This window comes from Macrobrachium nipponense, chromosome 8 (assembly GCF_015104395.2).
Source record: "Macrobrachium nipponense isolate FS-2020 chromosome 8, ASM1510439v2, whole genome shotgun sequence".
Classification (NCBI taxonomy): domain Eukaryota; kingdom Metazoa; phylum Arthropoda; class Malacostraca; order Decapoda; family Palaemonidae; genus Macrobrachium; species Macrobrachium nipponense.
Genome location: NC_087203.1, coordinates 5,713,326 through 5,738,325, shown reverse-complemented (window position 1 = coordinate 5,738,325; position 25,000 = coordinate 5,713,326). Strand labels below are relative to the sequence as shown.

The 25,000-nt window shown below is 36.3% G+C and overlaps 1 protein-coding gene across 1 annotated transcript in view; it reads left to right on the top strand.

Annotated features, from left to right (window-relative positions):
* Positions 1-25,000, top strand: part of LOC135222604 (cell adhesion molecule Dscam1-like) — a 677,404-nt gene that overhangs the window by 471,124 nt on the left and 181,280 nt on the right. Inside the window, 1 exon segment of the mRNA XM_064260698.1 lies at positions 20,268-20,407. Within this exon segment, the coding sequence (XP_064116768.1) occupies positions 20,268-20,407 (140 nt within the window).

Below are 25,000 nucleotides of genomic sequence, written 5' to 3'. Positions count from 1 at the left end.
AGATGTTTTCCATCCTCGTTTGGTGCAGGATTACAAAAGAGGAAATCTACTGAGTCAAAATGCTCTCAAGGTCCCCTTAATTAAGCCGATCACAACAAGGAAGGGAAATTCTTGACTTGGTCCTAACATGAAAGATCGTTACTCTACTTCTCGCTTTTCCTCTTCACAATTTGAACTTATGTTGTAAGTTCGAAATTATTCCCTCAAAATTTGAAGAAAAGAAAAGAAAAGAGGATCCAAAGTGAATACTCATATATATATATATATATATATATAGTATATATATATATATATATATATATATATATATATATATATATATATATATATATATATATATATTTGTGTATGTGTGTGTGAGTTCACAGCAACATGCAAGCCAACGATTCCGATGCACTTTCGATCAAGGCGTCCCCTCAAATTATTCCCTTCAGCAGCAGGTTCTCCGGAAACCACGGGAGCAATAGTATTCATTTTCTGAAATCTTATTTTCCTTACTTTTCAATATCGTAACAATTATCGCTGGATAGATAAGTAGACTTACCAGTCCGAGAGCGATCAGAGGGGAAACGGGAAAGCTCTGCTTGAGGGGAATTCGCTGGTGAGTTTGTTTATTGGAAAGATGATAGTGGAATAGCAACTTGCGGGCGGGGAACGAGTTTCTCTCTCTCTCTCTCTCTCTCTCTCTCTCTCTCTCTCTCTCTCTCTCTCTCTCTCTTTCTTAGTCTCCGCACTTTCTTCAGTGCCAAATTCTAGGCGATTTCCTACCTCCACGGGAAAAGGACCGAGGGCCGCCATAACCTTTGAAGGCAAAAGCGCCAAAGGAAAAACAGGAGGCGATTTGAACTAATCAGAAACTGGAACCAAAGTCAACCGGAATCGAATCGCAGCCTGATTGACTGAGCCGGGGGTTCCCCCGTGATCCATTGACTTCAATCGCGTGACCAAATTGCCGGTGATATTGACCTAAAGTGATGAAAAACGAAATGATTTGCTTTAATTAACTTCATATTCTGTTCGATTGCCAATCGCCAGATGTTATTCTTGTGGAGACCGTTCAGTGTATTGTGTTGATAAAGGAAGAAATTGTCTTATTCACTGATAATAACTTTTGGAAATTGCTTAGCAGAGGTAGGACTTTTTGGTGGAATGATGCAGTGTCCTTGTTGCTAGTTTTTGCAGTGCATTGTGTCTGCTGTCTGTATGCTGTTCGTATTCCAGACATTTGGCCTTCGTGTTCAAATGTGTTTTATCATGTGCTGTTGGACTTTGCAATGCATGCCACGGTAGAACAAATTATCATCTTTGTCGAAGCCAGGGTCGTCATTTGGGGGGATGGGGGGCGCAGTGAGGTGCACTTGCCCCTCCCACCGGCCCCAAGCTTTCTAGGGGGTCTCCAAATCAGCGATAGGTAAAATCTATGTATATATATATATATATATATATATATATATATATATATATATATATATATATATATATATATATATGTGTGTGTGTGGTGTGTGTGTGTGTGTGTGTGTGTGTGTGTGTGTGTGTGGGTGTGTGTAATATGAAGACTGATAATGACATGTATGAGACATTATTGTATGTCACGTGCCTTGACATTCCTTAGAAATTGGGGATTCATCATTGAACATCCCATGGAGACAGAGAGTCCGAGCGACAGTTTAAGAGAGATGTTGTGTCTTGTTGGATGGTGTGACATTAAGATCCTTACTAAGCAGGTCAACATTCGTCCTGTAGGTATGGGCATTCGAGAGAGATGGCTTTGAAGCCAGTTTGTAGCAGTTATGAGGCGTGAATGAAGGGCGTGAGTTTGTCTGTACGTGTGAGCCTCTTTTGTTCATAATGGCAGGTAATTAGCCAGAACGATGGAGACGGTTACGAGGAGAAAAGGCAGATGCCGGGATAACTCTACGAACATTATAAATTATATTTATTCTGTGTAGTGAGATTCTGGCTGAGATGGGTAAGAATTACTGTGTTTTAGCCAAAGGTGTGGCTTGACTGTATTTTTAATATTTTGTAAAGATGTTCTATTTCATTTAATCTTTTGACTTTGTCTTTACAATTGTGTATGCTCATTAGTGTGCTCCTCCTGTCTTTTAACAGGCGGAACTGTGATCTAGTGAAGGGGACTGTGTTCTGGTAGGAGGAACCATATTTGGAGGAATGGTGATGACTAATTACTTTATAGACTGTTGGTTACGGGGGGGGGGCGTTATCTGAGTTACTTGAATTTTGAGTTATCATTCCATTTAATTATCCTGAAAGAATCTGAGTTACTCAATTAATACTTTGCTTTGAATAAATGTCTATTTTTGTAGTTCCGACTCTAATTTGATGACCTAATGAAATGGAGGGGAGGTATCGAGAGAGAGAGAGAGAGAGAGATAGAGAGAGAGAGAGAGAGGAGCAGTTGCGAGTCGAGAGGGCGGAGAGAGGGAGAGAGGAGAAGGAGAGAGGGAGGTGCTGTTGTCAGTGTCTGAGAGAGAGGCGGGGGCTGTTGTATGTCGAGAGAGAGAGAGAGAGAGAGAGAGAGAGAGAGAGAGAGGGAGGAGAAAGTGTTACCTACCGCTTTTGGCTTAACGCTTACCAATATGAAAATACGGGAAATTATCCCGTATCATATACTATATATATAATATATATATATATATATATATATATATATATATATATATTCTATATATAATTATTATAAGGTCACTGTTCACGAGACAAAGTGGCGACAAAATATAAATGAGGTTGAAGCGTAGAGAGGTATTAATTTAAATTAGTTATTTTTAGCATGTTCGGAACAATATAAATAATACATAGCATATAATAGTTACCCGTTAAAACTATTAGGACAAGGCAGTTTTCTTTGAGAGCTGAGACATCTAATCACTTTATTCATAAGTTAATTAATGACCTGTCAGTCACAGTGTTTAATTGATAGTGGTCAATATTTTCATATGATCAACCCAGTCAACCAAAGCTGCCAAACTACCCGAGTAATCCAAACAGCCGAAAATTTCAAAGCATCGATTTAGGTAAGTTTCCTTGGTTAGAGGACTCAATTGTGCAAGATGCTTGTTACTGCTTTCCTTGCAGGCATTTTGCTTGAAATTCTGTTCGAAAAGGTGAGGGACTAGGCAGGAGACCATTTACAGCTATTGGATCAAAGAAATGGAGAGATATTAACACTGTTTAAGCAAACACCAGCAAGCAAGGAATTCTTTTGAAAGTTGCTGCTTTACTGGGAAAACAAGGATTGCCTTTTCGTTGTCATAAGGAGGGTGGTGGATGATGGATTAAATTCAGGAAATTTTATAGAAACTCTGGAGCTAATTGCAGAATCTAATCCTTCTCTAAAGAAAAGGCTAGATAGACGATATGGCCATTACAGTAGCCCTCAGTATCATAATGACTTAATATCAGTTACTGGAACTCATATCAAACACAATATGTACGGAAACACGATAGAACAATCTGGTTTAATTTGGTCAAACTGTGTGGCACAGTGCTATGATGGGGTAAGTGTCATGAGAGGATGCTTTAGTGGCGTTCAGGCACGACTACGAGATAAAATTCCCCAAGAAGTGTACGTACTACATTGCCATGCCCACAGGTTTAACTTAGTACTGGGTGACTGTGTAGAGAATATCAGTGACCTCTCTTCATTCTTTTCAGTTATTAACACACTGTACACATTTATAACTGACATTAATACAAGGTACCAACTTTTCACAGAGGCACAAAAAGCAGAAGACCTGCAAGGTTTGATATGAGAAAGACCTGCTATAACAAGATGGTCTTTATTACCGGTCAGTTGCAAAGGTTAAGCTTCGTTATGGAAGTTTGTTAGCGATGCTTCACAAAGTTGAAGAGAGCTCTGATTCAGAAGCTGAAGCTGAAGTAAGTGGACTCTACAAACAGTTGCTGACTTTCAAGTTTGTAGTGAATCTTCATGTTGCAGAACAAGTCTTGAAAGGTACCAACAGTTTGTCAGACCAGTTACAAGCAAATGCTTATTACTGTCTGAAGCTTGCTCTCTCATACGGTTAACTATTAAAGAACTACAGGTCTTGAGAGCAGATAAAGGTTTCTTAATATCTTTGACAAGGCTAAGATTTTTTTCTGCTGCAAATGAGAATGATACAAACTTGAAAGACCATTCAAGTGGGCAGACCCAGGATGATCTAAAAGATTTCATCCAAGTTAAATGACTTTTTAACTGATTCAGCTGTAAGAGTGAGTGAGGACAATAAAAAGTCTTGCTCCTGAGGTATTCAAAAGAATCTATTTTGACACAGAAGACAGATTTCTCTCTGAGATAGATAATAGATTCACTCATAATATCCCACTGGTAGCAGCGATGAATGTACTTGACTGTAATTCTAAAGACTTTTTAAATGATAAGAAACTGTCTACCATAGTACAGTTTTATAAGGATATACACATAGATGAAAACCTTCTAAACTCCCAAATTTCTGTAGCAAAGAGTCACTTTCTAAATAAAAATGAATGAAAAGTCTAAGAATTTATTTGAATTGTATGGTAACGTCAAACCATTAGAATGTCCCTACTCAGAAACTCTTAAAATGGTTAAAATTCTCATCGCCCTTCCAGTAACAACTGCCAGCAATGAACGACTCTTTTCAGTGATTAGTTTAGTGAAAACGCATCTACGAACTACTGTGAAAAATGAGCGCTTGAATGACTTGCTTCTCATGGCCTCAGAAAAGGAGCTTGTTACAAATCTTAACTGTGACGTACTGGTTAATAATTTTGCAAAATTAAGATCAAGGAGGTATCCACTAACGTTCAGTAGATAATATTTGAAATGCATGAAGCATATATTTATATTGAAATTTCCTTAGATGCACCTTGTTAAAATTATGTACCATTTTATCTCTACACATTTTCTCATAAGATCTTCCTGTTCACATCAACTTTTCTTGTTTTCCCGAATGACCTTTGTGTAGGTGCTAAGCTATATTTAATGCAACATCCTAAATTGCAGATATTCTAGCATCAATACTATAGTTTATAACTTGACTTGTTTAGAAATTTCCACTACCTTTTCATCTTCATTTATTATCACAAAATTTGGTGTACAGCATTTTTTGAAGAATACAAATTCTTCAAATTTCCTTTACAAGTGGCTTCAAATTACTCCTATTTTGTCGTTATTTTTAAAAATGTTCTCAGGGGCTCTTACAGCAGCCACCCCAAATTGGTTAGGTTCGCTTCGCTAGTTAGCCGGCCACCCCCCTCCCCAACTAAACCTTTACCCCACCCCGTAACTAAACCTTTGGCGCACCCCCCACCCTCCCGGGAAAAATTAAATGCCGCCTCTGGTCGAAGCACGGACTCAGTGTCAGTGGCTTCGGTTGAGAAATCACTGAAGCGAGAGCGTTTGAGCTCCCGTTAGGTACCCTGATTTGTTTGTGACAAAGAATGTCTTTCTCAAAAACTCTGGTAGCATAATTTGTTTTCCTCGCTGAAGCTTCAGTCCTCCAGATGAATTCTTAAACTCCACGTGGATCTCATATATTCGGTTTAGTAAAAAATGACGAGAAATGAGTGTATGGATTCCAATCTTTCACTCGCTGTTTACGTTCTGGACCTTCTTGTTGCCCATTATAGCTTCCACCAGAAAAGATAGTCGGTTTTATTTTCAGTCTAATGTGGAAACTGTCTTATGCTAGTCACTCACTTGATCTACTGAGGCACCTTCTAATGCTACAATAAGAAGACAAGCATGACATGAGTTTGATTTGGAAAGGTTAGGAGATGTAGCATGTCAACTACATAATTACCAGTTTAAAGTACGTAATTTAGGATGAAGGAAGATCGGCGGGTAACCCAAGAGGAGATGGAATAAAAATATATTTAAAGTATATACTTTGTATATATATATATATATATATATATATATACATATATGTGTGTGTGTGTGTGTGTGTGTATATATATATATATATATATATATATATATATATATATATATATATATATATATATATATATATATATGAGTTTGTGTGCGTGTACTTAAAAAATCACAGTAGGTGCACATGACTTCATGATATAAGCGAATACCACAAGAAAAATAATAGGGAGAATTTCTAACCAAGCCGTTTAAGAGACATTGTCGAGACACAAATGAGATACAGTTGAAAAGAAAGTTACAAGGTAAAGAAAAAGACCAAAAACACCACATGGATAATTGTCAAAAGGGTAAAAACCAAAAAGATAATCCATGATAATCGGAGATCACGCGGTCACAAACTAAAAAAGAATTAACTAAAAGAGAAACAGAAGTTTAGCCATACAGTGTCCAAAAACATTTATACAACTGAATATATTAATTTTGTTGCGTATACTTATGTACAACTTTTTTCATTATGAAAGCATCGAGTTTAAACAAACAAAGACTTAAATTTAGAACACTTCCATTATTTGATTTCATGAAACAAGATTCAATGATATTCCTTTTAACTGTGTCGCTAACGGTATAAAGGATCTTGCCTGACTCCAGTTAATAGGATGATCTAAATCTCTCATATGTACGAATAATGCATTCGATATTTGACCACTTTGTTTAATTCGTTGTGAAAGTGATTTCCCAGTTTGTCCGTACCATATTTTATCTAACTTTTTACAAGGAATTTCATATATGCAGCCAGAAACATCTTTAGGAGAATTTTTTACTACTAAACTCTTAACATTAATATTACTGAAAATAACATTTATGTTGAAAAGCTTTAAAACTCTAGGATTTTCTAAAAACCTTTCATCAGACGGTAATTTGAGAATATTAGTAATATCTGTCATTTCTGGTTATTTCTACATGCCACCCCCTCCCCACTCATCTTCCTCTCGGGACTGAACTTGGACTTAATTAAGGGCATCGGGACTGTCACCGTTCATCTCAGCGACCACAAAATCTATGCATAAGACACTATAAATGTATCAAATGTCGGAAAATTGGATGATTGGCGGATGCGGATATCAATTTTTTTTTCTAATTTGCCGATGTGGATGTGGATGCGGATATCAGGTCTTTTCAATTTGCGGATGCAGATGCGGATATTTGATGACCATACCCTCGCAGATGCGGATGTGGATGCATATACTTTGTAAATCTCAATAATTTAGATACATTTAATTGTTAAAGACGATTTTCAGCCACATAATTCAAAATTAGGTGTTACCACATAATATTTGATATACTTATTGAAAGGAGAAACATAAGTGATACTCATGTATGTGAGTGTTTGCTTTCATAAGAATGTACAAACAGTAACAACGACACACAAACGTTTTAGTTGTCTTGGCACAAGGTTATTTTATGTTCATTGCATGATAAGGGTAACAAAACTCAAAGCCATTCTTCGCATTAAAGAGAGAAAGATTGAGAGTGTGTATTTCCTAAAAAACGCAATACCTTGCTTTTATGACTACATCTGCTGTAAATGACAGGAAATTACTAAAATAATTATGCTTTAAAACAAATATGCTATAAAACTAATATGCTATAACAGAGCTACTTGTAAAGTATGTACTTGTTGAAATGTTTAATTGTGTATCATGTATTCGCTATAATAAAATGAAAAAGCCAAACTATGCAAAAAACAAAAATTAAAAAAGATTTACATTTAGCTACAATGTATGATGAGTGTGAACTACTGAGCACTGAGCATGGGGTGATATCCGCATATCAGCATTCTTAAGCTGCGGATGCGGATGCAGATGTTGCTTGCAATGGTAATGTGGTTGTGGACGTTAAGAAATCGTCAATGCGGATGTGGATTTATGAAAATGCGGTTAATCCACGGTTGCAGATATCTGATACATCTCTATTAAACACTAATATCTGTCGTTTTTTAACAGTTTTACATGTCACCTCCCCTGCCTATCGAGGCTGAAAATAGACTTAAAGGGCATCAGAAATGTCACTATTCATCTCAGCAATCTCGAAAATTATGGATTAGATATAATATCTGCCGTTTCCGCTTATTTTTATGTCACAATATTTCCACATTTTCTCACCCCAACCCCCTTGACCTTAAAGGGTATAAGGAGTGTCACTATTCATCTCAGCGACCTCAAAAATGATGGATTAGACACTAGTATCTTGTTTTCGGTTATTTTACATTTCACCCCCTTCCCACACAACCTCCCACTTTTAGTGATGTCTTACCCCCTGATTATTCTTTTTCAGATGGTAAGTCATATGTATACCAATTCTGGTTGAAATTGCTCAGTGCATTTCAGATTCATAATGGAACATACACACACACACACACATCCATATATATATATATATATATATATATATATATATATATATATATATATATATATATATATATATTATATACACACAACTGTAATAGCCACAATGCCCTCTAAACTTCTTGAATTCTTTGATCTTTTTTTGGATACGCTTGTCACTACAAAGCCTGAAGATCCAAGTTCAAAGAAACTTTTGAAGAAATGGTGATGTCCAGTACCGGGAAATGAACCCAGGTCCCATAATCACAAAGAGGTCTCGTGGTCAGGACGACAACGTGACCTCTTTGTGATTATGGGACCTGGTTCGTTTTTCCCAGTATCGGACATCACAATTTCTTCAACAATTTCTTCGAACTTAGATCTTCAGACTTTGTAGTGACAAGCTTATCCAAAAAAAAAGAGCAAAGAATTCAAAAGGTTTAGAGGGCATTGTGGCTATTACAGTTGCATATGTATCTGGTCAAAAAGTAACCAGTTCATTCTACATTATATATATATATATATATATATATATATATATATATATATCCTTAAATTCACGGTAGAGAGGTGAGTGGTACTGGGGACTTGGAACAAGTACTTTCGTAGTTATTTCCACATTCTCAAGTTCACACTGAATCAAAAGAGAATGTACGTGGAAATAACCTACAAAATAGCTTGTTCCAAGTCGCCAAGATCACTCACCTTTCTACCCTGAATTTAAAGATTATTCTCAAGCATGTGTTTTCCTCCTTCGTGCTACGTTGGAATATATATATATATATATATATATATAGATATATAATATATATATATATAATATATATATATATATATACATATATATATATATATATATATATATATATATACATATATATATAGTATATCTTATATATATATCTTATTTATAAAATAAATAGAAAAATATTAATATCCATATTTCTACCCATACACTGCAGAGTATACAAAGAGGGGAACCAGATATGCCACTGTATTGATTAGCATTTGTTTCAATTAAATTCCTGGCCCTCATCGAGATCTAACCCAATTCTCTCAAATGGCAGGCCAGAGCGCTACCAGTTAACCCACAAATGTCATAAGAGATGTTGAAACCTAAGTACATCTGTACCTGGTGTTTTTCTTGGGCAGGCGGCCGCCTAACATGCCAGTAAATCTTACCCAACTTTCCTACCCATCAGTAATTCAATAAGTAGCATTTCATTCGAATTACCTCTTCAGCGTTCATATGAGGGAACTAAAGAACCCATGAGCACATGTTTCACAGAAACATCGGAACGAATCCCAGTGATGGGTCTGAAGACACTTATGCAGGTTCTAACTTCTATCATGACCTTTGTGGATCAATTGGTAGCACCCTGGTCTGTCATTGTTGGGGCTGGGGTTAGATCTTGATATGAAATGACAAGCCCATTCAAAAATATGCAAAACTTCTACTGAAAATAAGGATTTTTCGGTTTTAGGGCGAGCTTCCAGTAGCCATGAATTGACAATTTTAGAAACGTTAATGATGAAACAGCTCGTCCCCTTGTTAATTAAACAGCAAAACCTCTGCTGGCACAATGTAAGTACCTCACTTAGTCTTTCGTTTTCTCTTCAGTCATAACATTGCTTCTAAATAGGTTGGTCCAGCTCTGCTTACATTTTGTATTTTTTTATAGGATTTTATGCATTGTTTTTAAGTTGTACATTTTAATTGTTTCTTTTAATATAAATTTGAAATCATTGTGCAACTTTAGTTTTTGTAATTTTAAATTTACAGCCTTCTTATGATTTATGTTATTTAGTTTCTACAGCCCTTGACAATTTAATGAAGACATTAAGAAAAGTCGGGAATAAATTAACTCTCTTTAGCAAGTCTTTATGTCCTCCTCCTCATTGATGTATATATATATATATATATATATATATATATATATATATATATATATATATATATATATATATGTATATATGAGTATATATATATATATAATATATATATATATATATATTATAAAAGAGTATATATATAAAAGTGGTAAGTGCTATTTTTCGTAATGAAATTGCAGGGCGATCCAACAGGAAACGTTTCATTTTCCGAACACATAGTGCAGTAAACAGTCTATTGCGCTCTAATCCATATAATGGTAAACCTGTTACCACAGAGAAAAAATTGGTTACGATCAGGCTGCAGAGTTTAGAATTATTTTCCATGGTCGGTTAAAGGCCTATGGCTAGTAATGATAATTCCAGCGAGCTTTCATTTGCTTGCACTGTTTGTTTTTAGTGTAATTTCCCGTAATAATTTGGAAAACATTTGATATTTCCATTTGCATTCAAAAATTCAACATATAAATCTAAAATGAAAATAGTCTACTAAACGATTTTGCTGATTTTAAATTCAGATCTGTGGCAATACGAAAGTTTTAAATTTAAAAATTTGTAATTACTATTATATTATATATATATATTATATATATCAGATATATATATATATATATTATATAATATATATAGATATATATAGATTATATATAAATATATAGATATAAGTTGTTATTATATAATATATATATATTCTATATATATATATATACTATATATATATATTATATATGTACTATATTAGAATATAATATGATAATACATATGTAATATATATGTACATATATATATAATATGTATCAAATATACATGTATATTATAATCTATAATTATATATATATATACACCTATGATTCTTCAGTATCTCCCAGTTTATTGTTTAATATATTAAAGCAGTAAAGAATTGATAGCTACAGCAGTGGTTTGTAAATCTTCAAGCGTACTAACGAGTTGCCAATAAAAGAGGTTTCCAAACTTGATATTGATAAGACAGCAGTGATTCCTCGCAGGAAAACCAACACAGATTTCAGATGGAAGTTTTGAAAACTTTTGTAGTTTAGCTGCAGTTGCGCTAGGTTACAGTTAGGACATTCCCAATCTATGAAGCGAAACGAAGGATAGCAATTGTCACAGGAGATTTGGAAAGGATCGTAGGAAGATTTGCTGGGCAGCTGCATTCCGGGGAAGAGAAAGTTATGAAGGGAAGAGTCTAAGTGTCGCTTCGCAACGAGGAGATTGAAACGCAGGGCACCGAATATTTTGTTTTATATGCCTGTGTGCCCATACTATCGAAATGGCTGTAATATTACAGGAAGTCGAGTGCAAGTTGCCTCCCTTGGAACGTTGCCTGTTGTCATATATATATATATATATATATATATATATATATATATATATATATATATATATATATATATATATATATATATATATATATATATATATTACAACAGGGGTTCCAGGAAGACAACATTGGCACATCCATTCATCTGGAATAAAAATTTATTCTTTTTAAAAAACAGTAAAATAAAGTAAAAGGTACAATCCAAAAATATGAATTATTGAAAGAAGCTTATAAGTATTAAAAGACTACTCATCAGTTCGTTTCAATAAATTCATATTTTTGGATTGTACCTTTTACTTTATTTTACTGTTTTTTGAAAAGAATAAATTTTTATTCCAGACTGATGATGTGCCAATGTTTTGGGGCACGAAACGTCTCTTTAATAAACTGATCATGTAAGCTGTTGTCTTGCTGGAACCCCTGTTGGAATGTGTAGCTGCCTGCCCGCTGTCATTATATATATATATATATATATATATATATATATATATATATATATATATACATATATATATATATACATACATTATATATATATATATTATCATTATATAGATATATATATATATATATTATATATATATATATATATATATATATATATATATATATATACTATATATGCGTGTGTATGTGTTTTGCATCAGTGGTGAAAGAGGTTGACTCTGGGTTGGCCGATGGCACAGGCAAATTAGGAGTCTATTCGCCGCACTTTTTCTTCATTATAACAAAGCAATGAGTGGAAGTCACTGTTTATTTAGTTGGCTTATTTTTTTATTATCGTAACGAATTCATTTCGGTTTATTTTATGGTTATACTTGAGAGCGTCCACTGAGAGTTTCTCACAACTGGCCAGATCTAGAAGTGACCGAAAGAAAGCAAGAAAAGAAAGGCAAAGAACTTGATCAAGGGACTTCCCATGAGGGAAGCGACAGCCCCTTCGGCCTCTTAGGACACTGAAGGTTCTAATGAAGAAGAAAACTCGAAGCGGGTTGAGAATTCCAAAGAAGATATGGGTACAGAGGAATCTTTTTGGTCATGGGATTTTGATTCATGGGATAACCCAAGACTTCCTGATTGCCTACAACCCTCTTGTGCATTAATCTCCACCGGAAGGTGACGGTTTTTTTTTCACTGGTATATGTGCATTCATATAGCCTTTGCCAGTAGTATTGACGCCCCCCATACTAGTATATGCGTTGCATAAAAGGGAAAAGTGGAATGAAGAGCGACAGACAGACGAAGACAGAAATCGGCGACGTTCTTTGAGTATAACATTTCTACTTCGAATCATAACATTCATTAGCAAAAGCTGTCCCCTACTTGCTGAAGGATGTTAAAATGTCCATCGCTAATTCCAGTCCGTTCTTTACCAGCAAAGCTTTTATGTTCATATTTGTGTCTTGTCTTTAAAGGATCAATGATGCACATCTCAAGCGAATCATTAACGTGTCGCTAAGAAGGCAAAGGGGAAGCTTCGAGTTGCACAGAAGACAAAGGACAAATCAAAAAAGGTCCAAGAGACAAAGGGAGACCAAATGTCTTTGAAAATGGATGCAGAGGAAAAAGTACCTTTGGACAAGACCCAAATGTTGCAAGTTACTAAAAGAGAGCTTGATGGAATCCATAACCTCTTTATTTTAAAGTGAATGTCTCACAATGGTTTATTATTGTTTTAAAGTAGCATTGGTTAATGCCTTTGTAGAAGGTGTTACACACACATCACACACACACACACACACACACACACACACACATATATATATATATATATATATATATATATATATATATATATATATATATATATATATATATATATATATATATATATATATATATATATGTGTGTGTGTGTGTATTTCTCGTATTTTAATTTCGATGCGTTATTTCGTAAACTGTATCATGTTTAAAATATATTCGTTTAAACGGTTTAGTTATTTCAACTTTGATATATTGAATCATGTTTGTGGTGTGAGCGCGGGAATGTACGACGGGTGTTGATACTTGTACAAATACCAGCCTGCAGCTGACGGGAAAGCAAGCAAGAGCCTGTGCTGGCACAACCACGGTCACTTTCATCAAAACTGACTGATGTGATCGCGAGTCTCGAGTCACCAGTCATCTTGTCTGGGACATATGTTTCGATTTCTTCAGTGTATGTACTTTTAGAAGGAAGATAGCGCTTTTCAATGCGAAGTAAACATTTGAGCGTTCTTGCTTTGTGAGAAGTCATTGTACTTGCCCTCTGTCATATGCTGCCTGCTGCCTCAGTACCCCCCAAGTGAAACATACATTTACATACATCCATATATATATATATATATATTTATATATATTATATAATATATATATATATCTATATATAATATATATATATATGTATATATATAAATATATATATATATATATATATATATATATATATATATATATATAATATGTATTTATGTAATGAATGTTTCACTTGGGGTACTGATGCAGCAGGCAGCATATGACAGAGGGCAAGTACAATGACTTCTCACAGATCTAAGTCGCTCCCAAAGCAAGAACAGTCAAATGTTTACATCGCAGTGAAAACACTGAAGAAATCAAAATATATGTTCGCACAAGATGACTGGTGACTCGAGACCCACTGTCACATCAGCCAGTTTTGATTAAAGAGATCGTGTGCCAGCACGGGCTCTTGGTTGCTTTCCCGTCAGCTGCAGGCTGGTATTTGTACAAGTATCAACACCCGTCATACATTCCCGCGCTCTCACCACAAACATGATTCAATATATCAAAGTTAAAATAACTACCTGTTAAACGAATAGATTTTAAACATGATACAGTTTACGAAATAACGCATCGGAATTAAAATACGAGAATATTATCATTTAATCATTCGAAACGTCTCGACAACCATACACCTTGACCCGTTTAGCAACCACCTACTATGCATTTCTGGGACAGCGAGTTATCGTTTTTCTCAAACATCTTTCAAACTAATTATTTGATCGAAATGGTACTTTGACAAAGTGTACAAGACATCTCCCGCTAAATTTTGGTAATGTAGTGCGTTGTCAATTGGTGTTAACTTAGTACTGGCGTTTACTCTTGACTTTTAAACACAACGATGAAGAACGAGTGAAAGAAAGGGTGAGATGGAATGAGGGAGAGGGAAGGGGTGGTTGATAGGGGACGTTCGAATCTGTAAATGACTCCTGCTGACGCATACATCGTATGAGTCAGCAGGAGTCATTTACGGATTCGAACGTCCCCTATCAAACATCTGTCAGCAGGAGTCATTTACAGATTCGAACGTCCACTACCACCCATCCCTTCCCTCTCCCTCATTCCCTCCCTCCCTTTCTTTCACTCGTTCTTCATCGTTGTGTTTCTCACTCCTCCCCCCAAATACCTCTGTAATTTACAATATGGAATAGGATACCGTTTTCCCTGATATTTTCCAATGCCAGCAGATAATTGGAGAGTTCATAATGAGAAGGATACCGAGGTTTGATGAAATGACCAGAATAATAGCACATTTATCCCAATGGTACCTGTTTAAGGTATCCCTGGCGCGTCAGGTAATACCGTAATGCTAAGGGGTAGTTTGCCGGTTACAGTCTCGCGCTAAAGTTTTCTCTGCGTCATTGATGGAGACGGATTTTTCATTGCTGTCATGGCCGCCTCGGTACTTTGTCCGCGTCGTTGCAGAGATGCATTTGCAGTACGACTCCTAACCTTATATAATATGGAGAAAGATAACCATAGTTTAAGGATCAATCTCAATAGGTAAGTGAATCTTCATAACGCGTCACGCAAAAATCAAGCAAAAAGCACACGCATATTGGTCAATCAATTAATCAATCAATGATCTCTCTAGCGTATTATCTATTACTTTGTCTATATTTAGCACTTGGAATATATATATATATATATCATATATATATATATATATATATATATATAATATATATATGTATATATATATGTATATATATGTGTATATATATATATATATATATATATATATATATATATATATATATATATATATATATATATATTTTATATATATATATATATATATTATATATATATATATATATATATATATATATATATATATATATATATATATATATATATATATATATATATATATATATTATATACATATATACACATTCTTCAAATGAAACAAAATATCCCTTGGGAAAGTGTTTACATTAAACTACATATTCATTTTCATTTTTATGTACTCATTCAAAATTATTCAAATTCATATGCAACAAGTATACTCAGATTATATTAGTGATGATATAGAGTTCCTTTGATAAACATATATCCCAGCATTTTCGGTCAGTTGCCATCAAGGAATAAAAAACGAGCGACTCCTCAATTATGACAGTTTGCAGATGCTGCAAAATAGCGATACAAACCTGTGAAAGACAGGAAAATTAATTTCTTCACTGATTATGAATGCGGCAAAAACTGGATACCTTCTTTATAACTAAAAACCTGTATGTGAATTAATGCCTGAAAATAGGTAATAAGTAACACTTAGGCAGTCTTCATCAACGACTGTCCCAATTGTAAAAACTACAAGTAAAATAGCTATGTATACGAATATAGTGCATCACTTTACATTAATGATAAGTAATATAACTCAAGATGCATGAAACTCAACTCATTCACTGAACTCAGTATGGTACAAGAATTACTTCCCTATTACTGGCGTTAGATTAGTAGAAACAAAATTGTAAGTGATATGAATAGAGGAACTTACACACACACACACACAATGATATTATGATAGTGATAGTAGTTTCTCCTAAATTATACCCATTTTCTCTTTTTTTTTTTCGTTTGCGGCAAATCACCTGCTGACTCAATAAGTAGACAAAGCTCCGCCTACTTGGGGATTTGGGGGAAGTGAGCAGACCTTGTCTCTCATAGCCTTGGTGAGCAGGTGACGGTCATACGCTCTTTTAGTCTACTCATATTTATATGATTTAAGAAAGTACAATAACAATAATTAAATGAACACAGAACCTACAAAAACCAACATATTTATAACACCCATTTGCTTAATTAATATGATACAAAAAGGCAGGAAAGTTGAGGGGCCAAGGACGGAGGGAGACCAGGAAGTAGGTTGGGAGGGAGGGTGGGGGGGTAGGGAGGGAAGGAAGGAGGGAGGGAGGGACGGGATGGGGATAAAGGACATTCGAAAGCGTAGGTTGGCGATGCTTGGCAACACCATGTAAGTCAAGAGTAAACGCCTTATCTAACACATTTGACAATGTAATATATTACCAAAAATTAGGGGGCGGTGTCTTGTATACTATGTCAAAATACCATTTCCATCGAATAATTAGTTTGAAAGATATTTGAGAAAAACGATGAATCGCGGTCCCTGAAATGCATAGTAGACAACGGCTCTGAGTGAAACTATGCATATATATATATATATATATATATATATATATATATATATATATATATATATATATATATATATATATACTGAATGTATTATACACACACACATACGTATATATGAAATCGCAGTTGGCATCTCGTAGTTCAGCTGTCGAGAAAAAATTCTCTCTCTCTCTCTCTCTCTCTCTCTCTCTCTCTCTCTCTCTCTCTCTCTATGAAACCCTAACTACAGAAATAGGGTTTATTCGGCAAACCCAACATAATACTCGTTAAATGGAAAAAAGGAAAAAAACTGGTTATCAAACCCTAACTTCAAACAAAAACAAATGACAGTGAACCCACAGTCACGTTCCCATCACCATTACTGATTATACCATCTCAAACCGAAGTGTAATAGTCTGTTATGTGAGATGTCTAGAAAGTCTTTTCACTGTGTCCCATGATTCAGATTTTTAACCACCACCCATCTGTCAAACAAACAAACAAACAAACACTATGTTATGCAATATAGAAAATGCGGGCAATTCCTATAACATGGGAACAAGATTCATTCACCACCAAAATGGAAATAACAGAAAAAATCCACATAAACAAGTGAGGCAATAAAACTACACGCCGGGTCAATAAAATGTAAGTCAGCTGACCTCTTCAACGGTAACCGCAAGCCCGTAACAATTGCATCTCTCGCACTCGGTAGTTCTCGCCTTAATCATTCACATTTTGATAAAAGCTCACAATCTTTACTTCAGTAGCCCCTCCCATTCGTACAAACGTCTGTCTGTACGACGTCCGATAGGCGCTCCCCTGAATCCGGACTTGCAACCGGATAATCGGGTTCTAGAATCTCTGCTGATTTCGCTTCCGGCACACGTGATCTGTTTCCACGGCCAGTCAGTCGAACAAACGAGCATCGGTGCCGAGTTCGAAAACTTTCAATTATCAATTACTCAGTCTTTGCCCTAAACGACCCCTACACCGTGTGGCACGTAGTCTTGTTCGTAATACATGCATGTTCGTATAATACAGTCGGTGTCATACTATAAGTTGTGGGATTTTCCTTTCGTTCATTCCGTCACGGATAAATTCCATAGTTTCGCCCAGTGCCGTCGTTTACGTTGCTATGCCAGTCCAGGTGTACTATGCTTGTCGAGAAGTTCCAAATTATTTGCTGTTGATATACATATATATATATATATATATATATATATATATATATATATATATATATTATATATATATGTATATATTAATATATATTAATATATAATATTATAATATATATATATATAATGTAAGAAATTTTTAGAGATTTTAAAACAATGTTTTTCTTCTCTTGAGATGAATGACTCATTACGAGTAAGCATTCTTATCGTTCTTGTCAGTTTAGCGATAAGGGAATATTTTTACAAATATTAGTACTATTAAGAGTTGTACTCTGCTTTTTCGTTTTAATAACCTCATTCATTATACTTTCCTTATCTCTCTCGCAAGATTCAAAGAGCTTCTGTTCTTTGGCAGAGCAGTTGTGGCGTTGTCTGGCGATAATGTCTGAAACCGAGACCAATGGCTGAACGACAGCACGCTTCCAAAATGTAGTAATTAGATCCTAACGCTAAAATAAAACCGTACTAAAGCAGGTTCTACATTCCTATAAAGAGCTTGCATATTTTTATATGTGGCACCAAGACCGGAGGTAATTTAATCTAATTGCTTCTCTCTCTCTCTCTCTCTCTCTCTCTCTCTCTCTCTCTCTCTCTTTTGTGATGGGACGTGGATGCAGTCATAACAGAGCGTCCAATTTAAATTCCGTTTGATTTTAGCCCAGCGGTCACCTATTTGAATGTATTGTTTATAATGAATATGCTCAGTGCACCAAAGTTTTTTAATTAGATTTTTTGGGGGAAAACAGCACTGGGCCTCTCAATGAAGAATTGATTGCAATAATGTGTTCGGAATATGTGATTCTGGCCTTTCTGTTCTAATTACATAAGGAATACATTTCTTTGCGCTGCGTCTATTTTTTATTTCAAGGTAAAGCTGGAATTATCACTGCACGGGATTTTTCCTCTCTCTCTCTCTCTCTCTCTCTCTCTCTCTCTCTCTCTCTCTCTCTCTCTCTCATAATGTGAAGGCTGGGCTGAATTCATATTGGAATCCGTGTAATGTACTTTACTGCGTAATTTTATCTGTAGATCTATATATGACTGGAGACTAGTCTGTAAAATTTATGGCCGAAAGTTACATGCGCATAATATTAATGTGATGTTGGCTTTTCAATGATATGCAATCTGATTTCATGCCAGAAACATAAATGCGCTCTGTGTATGTTCCGTAATTCGGTTATGATACGAAATATTTTTAGAGCTATTTCGGTTGTCGCGCTTTCTTTCTTTTCTTTACTTATGTTGTCATTTATTCGCTTGCATTTGTTTCTGTTGGGTTGTTTGACATTTTTATTTATTTATTTATCTATCTATTTATTTATTTATTTATTTTTGTCATTTGACTCAAGAGTTACTGTGCTAACACTCTTAGTGCCGTTGTTGTTACAAAGAAACTTATTCGTCTCTTTTGTTGTGCAGTTATTCTTTTGTGGAGGGAGGCGTTGATCCGAGGCAGAAGGCTGAGGAGGCAATATTCGCCATTCTTGCGTTCGATTCCAGCTTGCCGCTCACCCATTCTACCCCTGTGAGTGAGAGAACTGGATCTCACCTGGGAGTCGAAGGCGGGAGAAAGGAGCCTGGAGCCCTCCTTCGCAATCCCGCGGCCTCGTTGAACTATTTGTCTTGTTGCGAGAATTGTCCCCAGTAACCTATTCTGACTCGAATCTCTTTATGATGTGAAACTTCGAGTTTTCGTTGATCGCATTTTTTTTTTCTTTTTTTCAAAGAGAATAGAGAGGGGCACGATAGTGTGCCAATTTCTTAGAACGGAAAATTGAAAATTATTGTATCATCGATTCGTAGAGAACAAAAGTCAATTTTTTTTTTCTTTTTGCAACAGTCTGTTACGATTTATTGTCAGTTGCATTTATTGATGTTATGAAATCAGTGAAGTCCTTCTTTTCAGCAGTAATGTTAACCCTCCTCCATCTGGGTTTGGACCAGCATAATTGCATATGTGCCCTCATGGCATTTGATAGCTTTCTAATCGACAGTGTTGTATTAAAAAGTTGAGCTGATGCTTTTGTGTGCAGGATTCTTGTCTTAACAGTATTTCATTGCAAGCATTCGACTGTGCATACGAATTTGTTAAATCCGATTCTAGTTTGAACCCTCTTCTCATTTTGGCTTTATACCTAATCATGCGAATCATTCTCCATCTCCTGCAGGTACGTGTATGGCTCCGACCGGACGCTCTACATCCAAGACGTGACTGAGAGGGACGCTCATTCCTCCTTCAGGTGTCGGATCAGGCACCGGGCTTCCCAGACACCCATCACGAGCACTCCTGCTGTCCTCAGCGTTGCAGGTAAAACGAGAAACCGGAGAACTGTAACCACGAAGCCCATTCAGCGGTTGAAGGGGACATTAGTAGTTGTCGAGAGAGAAATGGGTTGTGGGGGGATGAGAATGTGGGTAAGAAATAGAATAAAGTGGGAATGGAAACCTTGTTCATTGTTTAGTAGGACTTGCTGTTATTTTAAAAAATAACAATAGTTGTTATATACCGCCACTAGCTGACCAACACAGCGCTGCCCGGGATAACTCTAAATGACAACCGATAAATGTTCTCTTCCTCTCTCTCTCTCTCTCAACGCCTCCCTCTATTCTCTCTTATTTCCTCTCCCTCTCACTCTCTCTCTCTTTCACCCCTTCCCAACCCCAGCCCCCTTTGGTACCATTGATGTCTTACCCCGACGGTATTCTTTTCCTTCCCAACGCCACCCCGCTTTGTAACGCATTGATGTCTTACCCCGACGGTGTTCTTTTCCAGATAGTAAGTCATGTGTATACCGAAATTAGGTATGACACATTCGTAAAGTTTATTTAGTTACTAAGTCTACGGATAGAACCAGCCCATTTCATGGAAGCCCTTCTCCCCCCGCCCCCTCCTCCCCCTTTGGTACCCTCTGGTGCTAGTGATGACTTACACCCATAGTGCTGCTTTCCAGAGAGAAAGTCATATGTATACCAAGTTTGGTTGAAATTGCTCGATGCATTTTAGAGTTATGCTGGCACATACACACATATACATATATACATCCATTCATTTTTATATAATGTAGATTATTATAAATATTATTCAGAAAATTAACCATGTTCATATGGAACAAACCCACAATGACCAATGGTGGAAATTCAAGCTTCCTAATAATATAGTGTTCATTCGAAAAAAGTAACAGAAGGTAATGGGAAATACAGAAAGAGGAGATCAGTTATTAGAAAAACAGATAAATTAGCAAATTAATAAATCAATAGAAATTTTAGTAGAATATTAAAATCCAAGGTGAATTGCATTAGGGTAATAATGCATTGCATCTTAGCTTAGCATTCTGAATCCAGTGGCGCGACATCCTCCAGGAGGCTGTTCCACAGTCCAGCGGTGAGAGGAATAAAGGACCTCTGGAACTGAGAATTTCGACAGCGAGACATTGACTGCCTATTGGTGCTGGTGTTCAGCGAATCCGGTTGCTCTCGGCAGGGAAAGTGGATCAGAAATCAATTGTGAATGTCAGAAATCTCTGTTGAAATTCAACTTTGAAAAGTGTTAACTTTAGGAAACGGAAATCTACCTCCACGAACTACTCTATCTAGAAGAGATGAAAGTCTGGCGGAAGCAGATATCCATACCGGAGAACAGTATTCTGGTTAAGGAAGGATAAATGACCTAAAACAGGTTGCAGTGAGTTTATCACTGTTATGAATATATGAGGCCTTACGAGCAATAACTAACCTTCGTGCGACATTTGTTGACACTTTCATTAGATGTTTCTCAATGGTGAGATCTGCTAATCAGTGTTTTTGGTATACTTAAGTTCAGCCTCATACATACACACTACACCCCACCGGCCCCTACCCACTAAACCATTCACTGATCAGGTCCATGTCCCGATTGAGACTGAGGGCAGCTTCATTTCCCATAAGTGGAGACTACTACACCCAAAAGCGTTGCATCATCGGCATCGGAACAATCTTGTTTTCCATGCCAACAACCATACCACTTTTGTGTACTAAAAATAATAATGGACCAAGAACAACACACTGTGGAACGCCAGGCAAAATAGGTCTTGGTTCACTAAAGAACCCATCAATAGCATCTCGCTGCTTCCTATCTGTCAGGAAATCTTGAACTAATCCCAAAAATATTCACCAACTCTTCACTCAAAACCCTTATCAAGGTTTTCTTGCAAAGGGCATGCCAAGTCTAAAAGAGCATCGCTGGTACTTAACTGCTTGCTATATTCACATTGACTACCATCTAAAAATCCTTTAGATTCCTCATACGTACTTTGTGGCTTAAAAGTAAGTGAATTCTTATGGTGAATTTGGTGTGTCAGATAGAGTAGGTGTAAAGGGAGCATGGTCATATAAATGAGAATGTTTATGATATGTAAGAAATCCAAATATTAAAATCAGGCGTTCATCGTTATAAAAAATGGTTTTGTGAATGATAACATACATAAAAAAGATACAGTCTTAAGAAAATAAGATACAGTCTTAAGAAAATATTACTAAAGTGATGCTTCCAGTCGCGTCTAAACTTTTAAATACACCGAATGCAGGAAGACAGTAACACCCAACTTCACAGTGATGCGTATTCGCTGGCCCTTAAAGAATACCTGTGTAAGATGAAACCTAATATACAAATATGTAAATGGCAAAAAGAGTAACGGATAATTAAGAACCCTTCCTATTTAAGTGGAACCTACTTCTCGTCTAAAAAGAACTTTTTACTGCTCGTATATAATGCCGTAGTGGTGGATTTTAGTACCACAATTTGCTTTTTAATGAAGAGTTGATTTCTGGGGATTTCTTTAGCATTATAAATAATAATTTAATTATTATTTTAACTATATTACAGAATTAATGGGATATAATTTGCCATTTAATAAAGACAAATATGTTTGATTTTCGACAGTAATAGTTATAGTAGTAGCACTTTCTGTACTCATATTGATGTTGCTGTTTCTGTGGTACGTTTTATTGCCCTCCGTCAATGTTTATTTGTCTGGTGACAAATTTTACAAATATCTATTTTTCGGTTATACCAGTTGAGGATAGATGAAGTTACCGATCTTCTTATTTTTGAAGACATTCCTCAGCATTCTTGGCCGTGCATATATCCCTCGACCTTCCCTCTTGGATCTTCCTGCAGAACTCTTTTTCTTGATCCTACAGATATGAATGACTTTATATCTTATTTATCTTGTCACTTCGGTCGCGCCTCTTTTTCCTTATTTGACGTTATCTCAGCATCCTGTTACCTTCATCTCAACATCACATATCTTTCTCCGAAAATTCTAAGCATTAAAAATTTCTTCGAAGACACTCACTTGAATTTATTGATCATTCTTCATATCCCATAACTTTATATACCTACTTCCTTATCCCTAGATCTTATTGGGTTCCCCTGCTATTGATTTACCTTCGCTTGCTATTTATTTTCTCCTTTGCCATGTTGTGCATTCAGGTCTTCCATGTCTGGGCCACTGATCTGTGCATCAGTCAACTTTGACATACTAGTTAAGCACATGAATCCCGAACTCCACTGCCGTCATCCTCAAGCGTGACAGGGTAGTAGGCGGCTGGCTCACTTGGCTGACGTCGACCTCAGCTATGGGGGTGTGGCGGGTGGGGCGGGGAAGCAATCTTGTTACTGGAATCACTGAAAGAATGCCTCATTGAGATGCCTGACGTCATGAGATGTCTGAATATGTGAGCTGGTCTGTTTGGTTCCTCTGTAGCCGTAGGACGTATTCCCGTATTCTATTCATCTTGCAGGTCGCCTGTCTTCTCTTCTCTGCTTGCTTTCATATTTTTGAAAACATTCATGCTAGGTTAGTCATTCATGCGTATCTCTATTGACAGACAAATTTCATAAGTATTATGTTGAGTACAGAAAATGTTCTCTAATGAGTAGTGGGTCCTAGCATTACCGTCTAAACTTCTGTTTTCCTGCAAACACATTATTCTGATCATTTTCTCTCATGACGTGCCGCTATTGACTTTCCTATTTTCCCCTTTCGGTCCTGGCTCTCTTCGCGCCCTGGTAGTATTCCTATCCTCCCAACAGACTATAGTATCCTCGTTGGGCTTCTGCTTACTCTCTTTGGCACTGTTCTGCCTTGTTTGACCTATTGCCACCCATACCCAACTTCTCAGATCTTTTCCAAGTTTCGGTGTTTTTTTTTTTTTTCTTTTAATTCCGACAAGCTTTGAATAAGCTCACCCGCAAAAAATAATTGTAGGTTCGTTTTCCTTTTCCTCGGGTCTTTCATTGAGTACAAATTGCTTCCCTTTCTCTTAATGCCACTGTTCAGTTGTTACCAACATTCCATCAGTGAAAGTGCATCCACTGAACTTTGGAAGCGTTTTCTGTTGGCCTTTGGGCTTCATTATGTCCCATTGCCTGTTGTGTGGGGCTGCTTTAAGGGTGCTGCAATTTCGTTTCAAAAACCGTTTCTTTCAAGGTAAGGCTGTTAACACCACGTTCAACACCTTCACCCCCCCCCCCCCCCCCCCCTCCTCCCCACCCCCCCCCCCCCCCCTCCCCCCCCCCCCTCCCCCTTTGTTTCTATTCTGGGCTCGGGACTGCCTTGATTGCTGGGATACTCTTGGAAGAGTTTTCTGTATCAGCTAAACTACTACAAATTCATTCTCTTCCCTTTAGGAAACTATTCCAAGAACTAGGTACCATTTACTCTCTTTCAAATCTTATTTCAAAGCTGCTTCCTTTTAATCGTCCCTTTTGACTTATCCATTGCCTTTTCATTTTAAAAGTAGGCGACTTTTTCTCCAAGGCTTTCATTATAAGGTTATTTCCCTGAAGCATATTTGTATGCAGATTATTTCTCTTACCTTTTAAACAATTAGGCATCAGATTATTTTTAAGGGCGTTCTC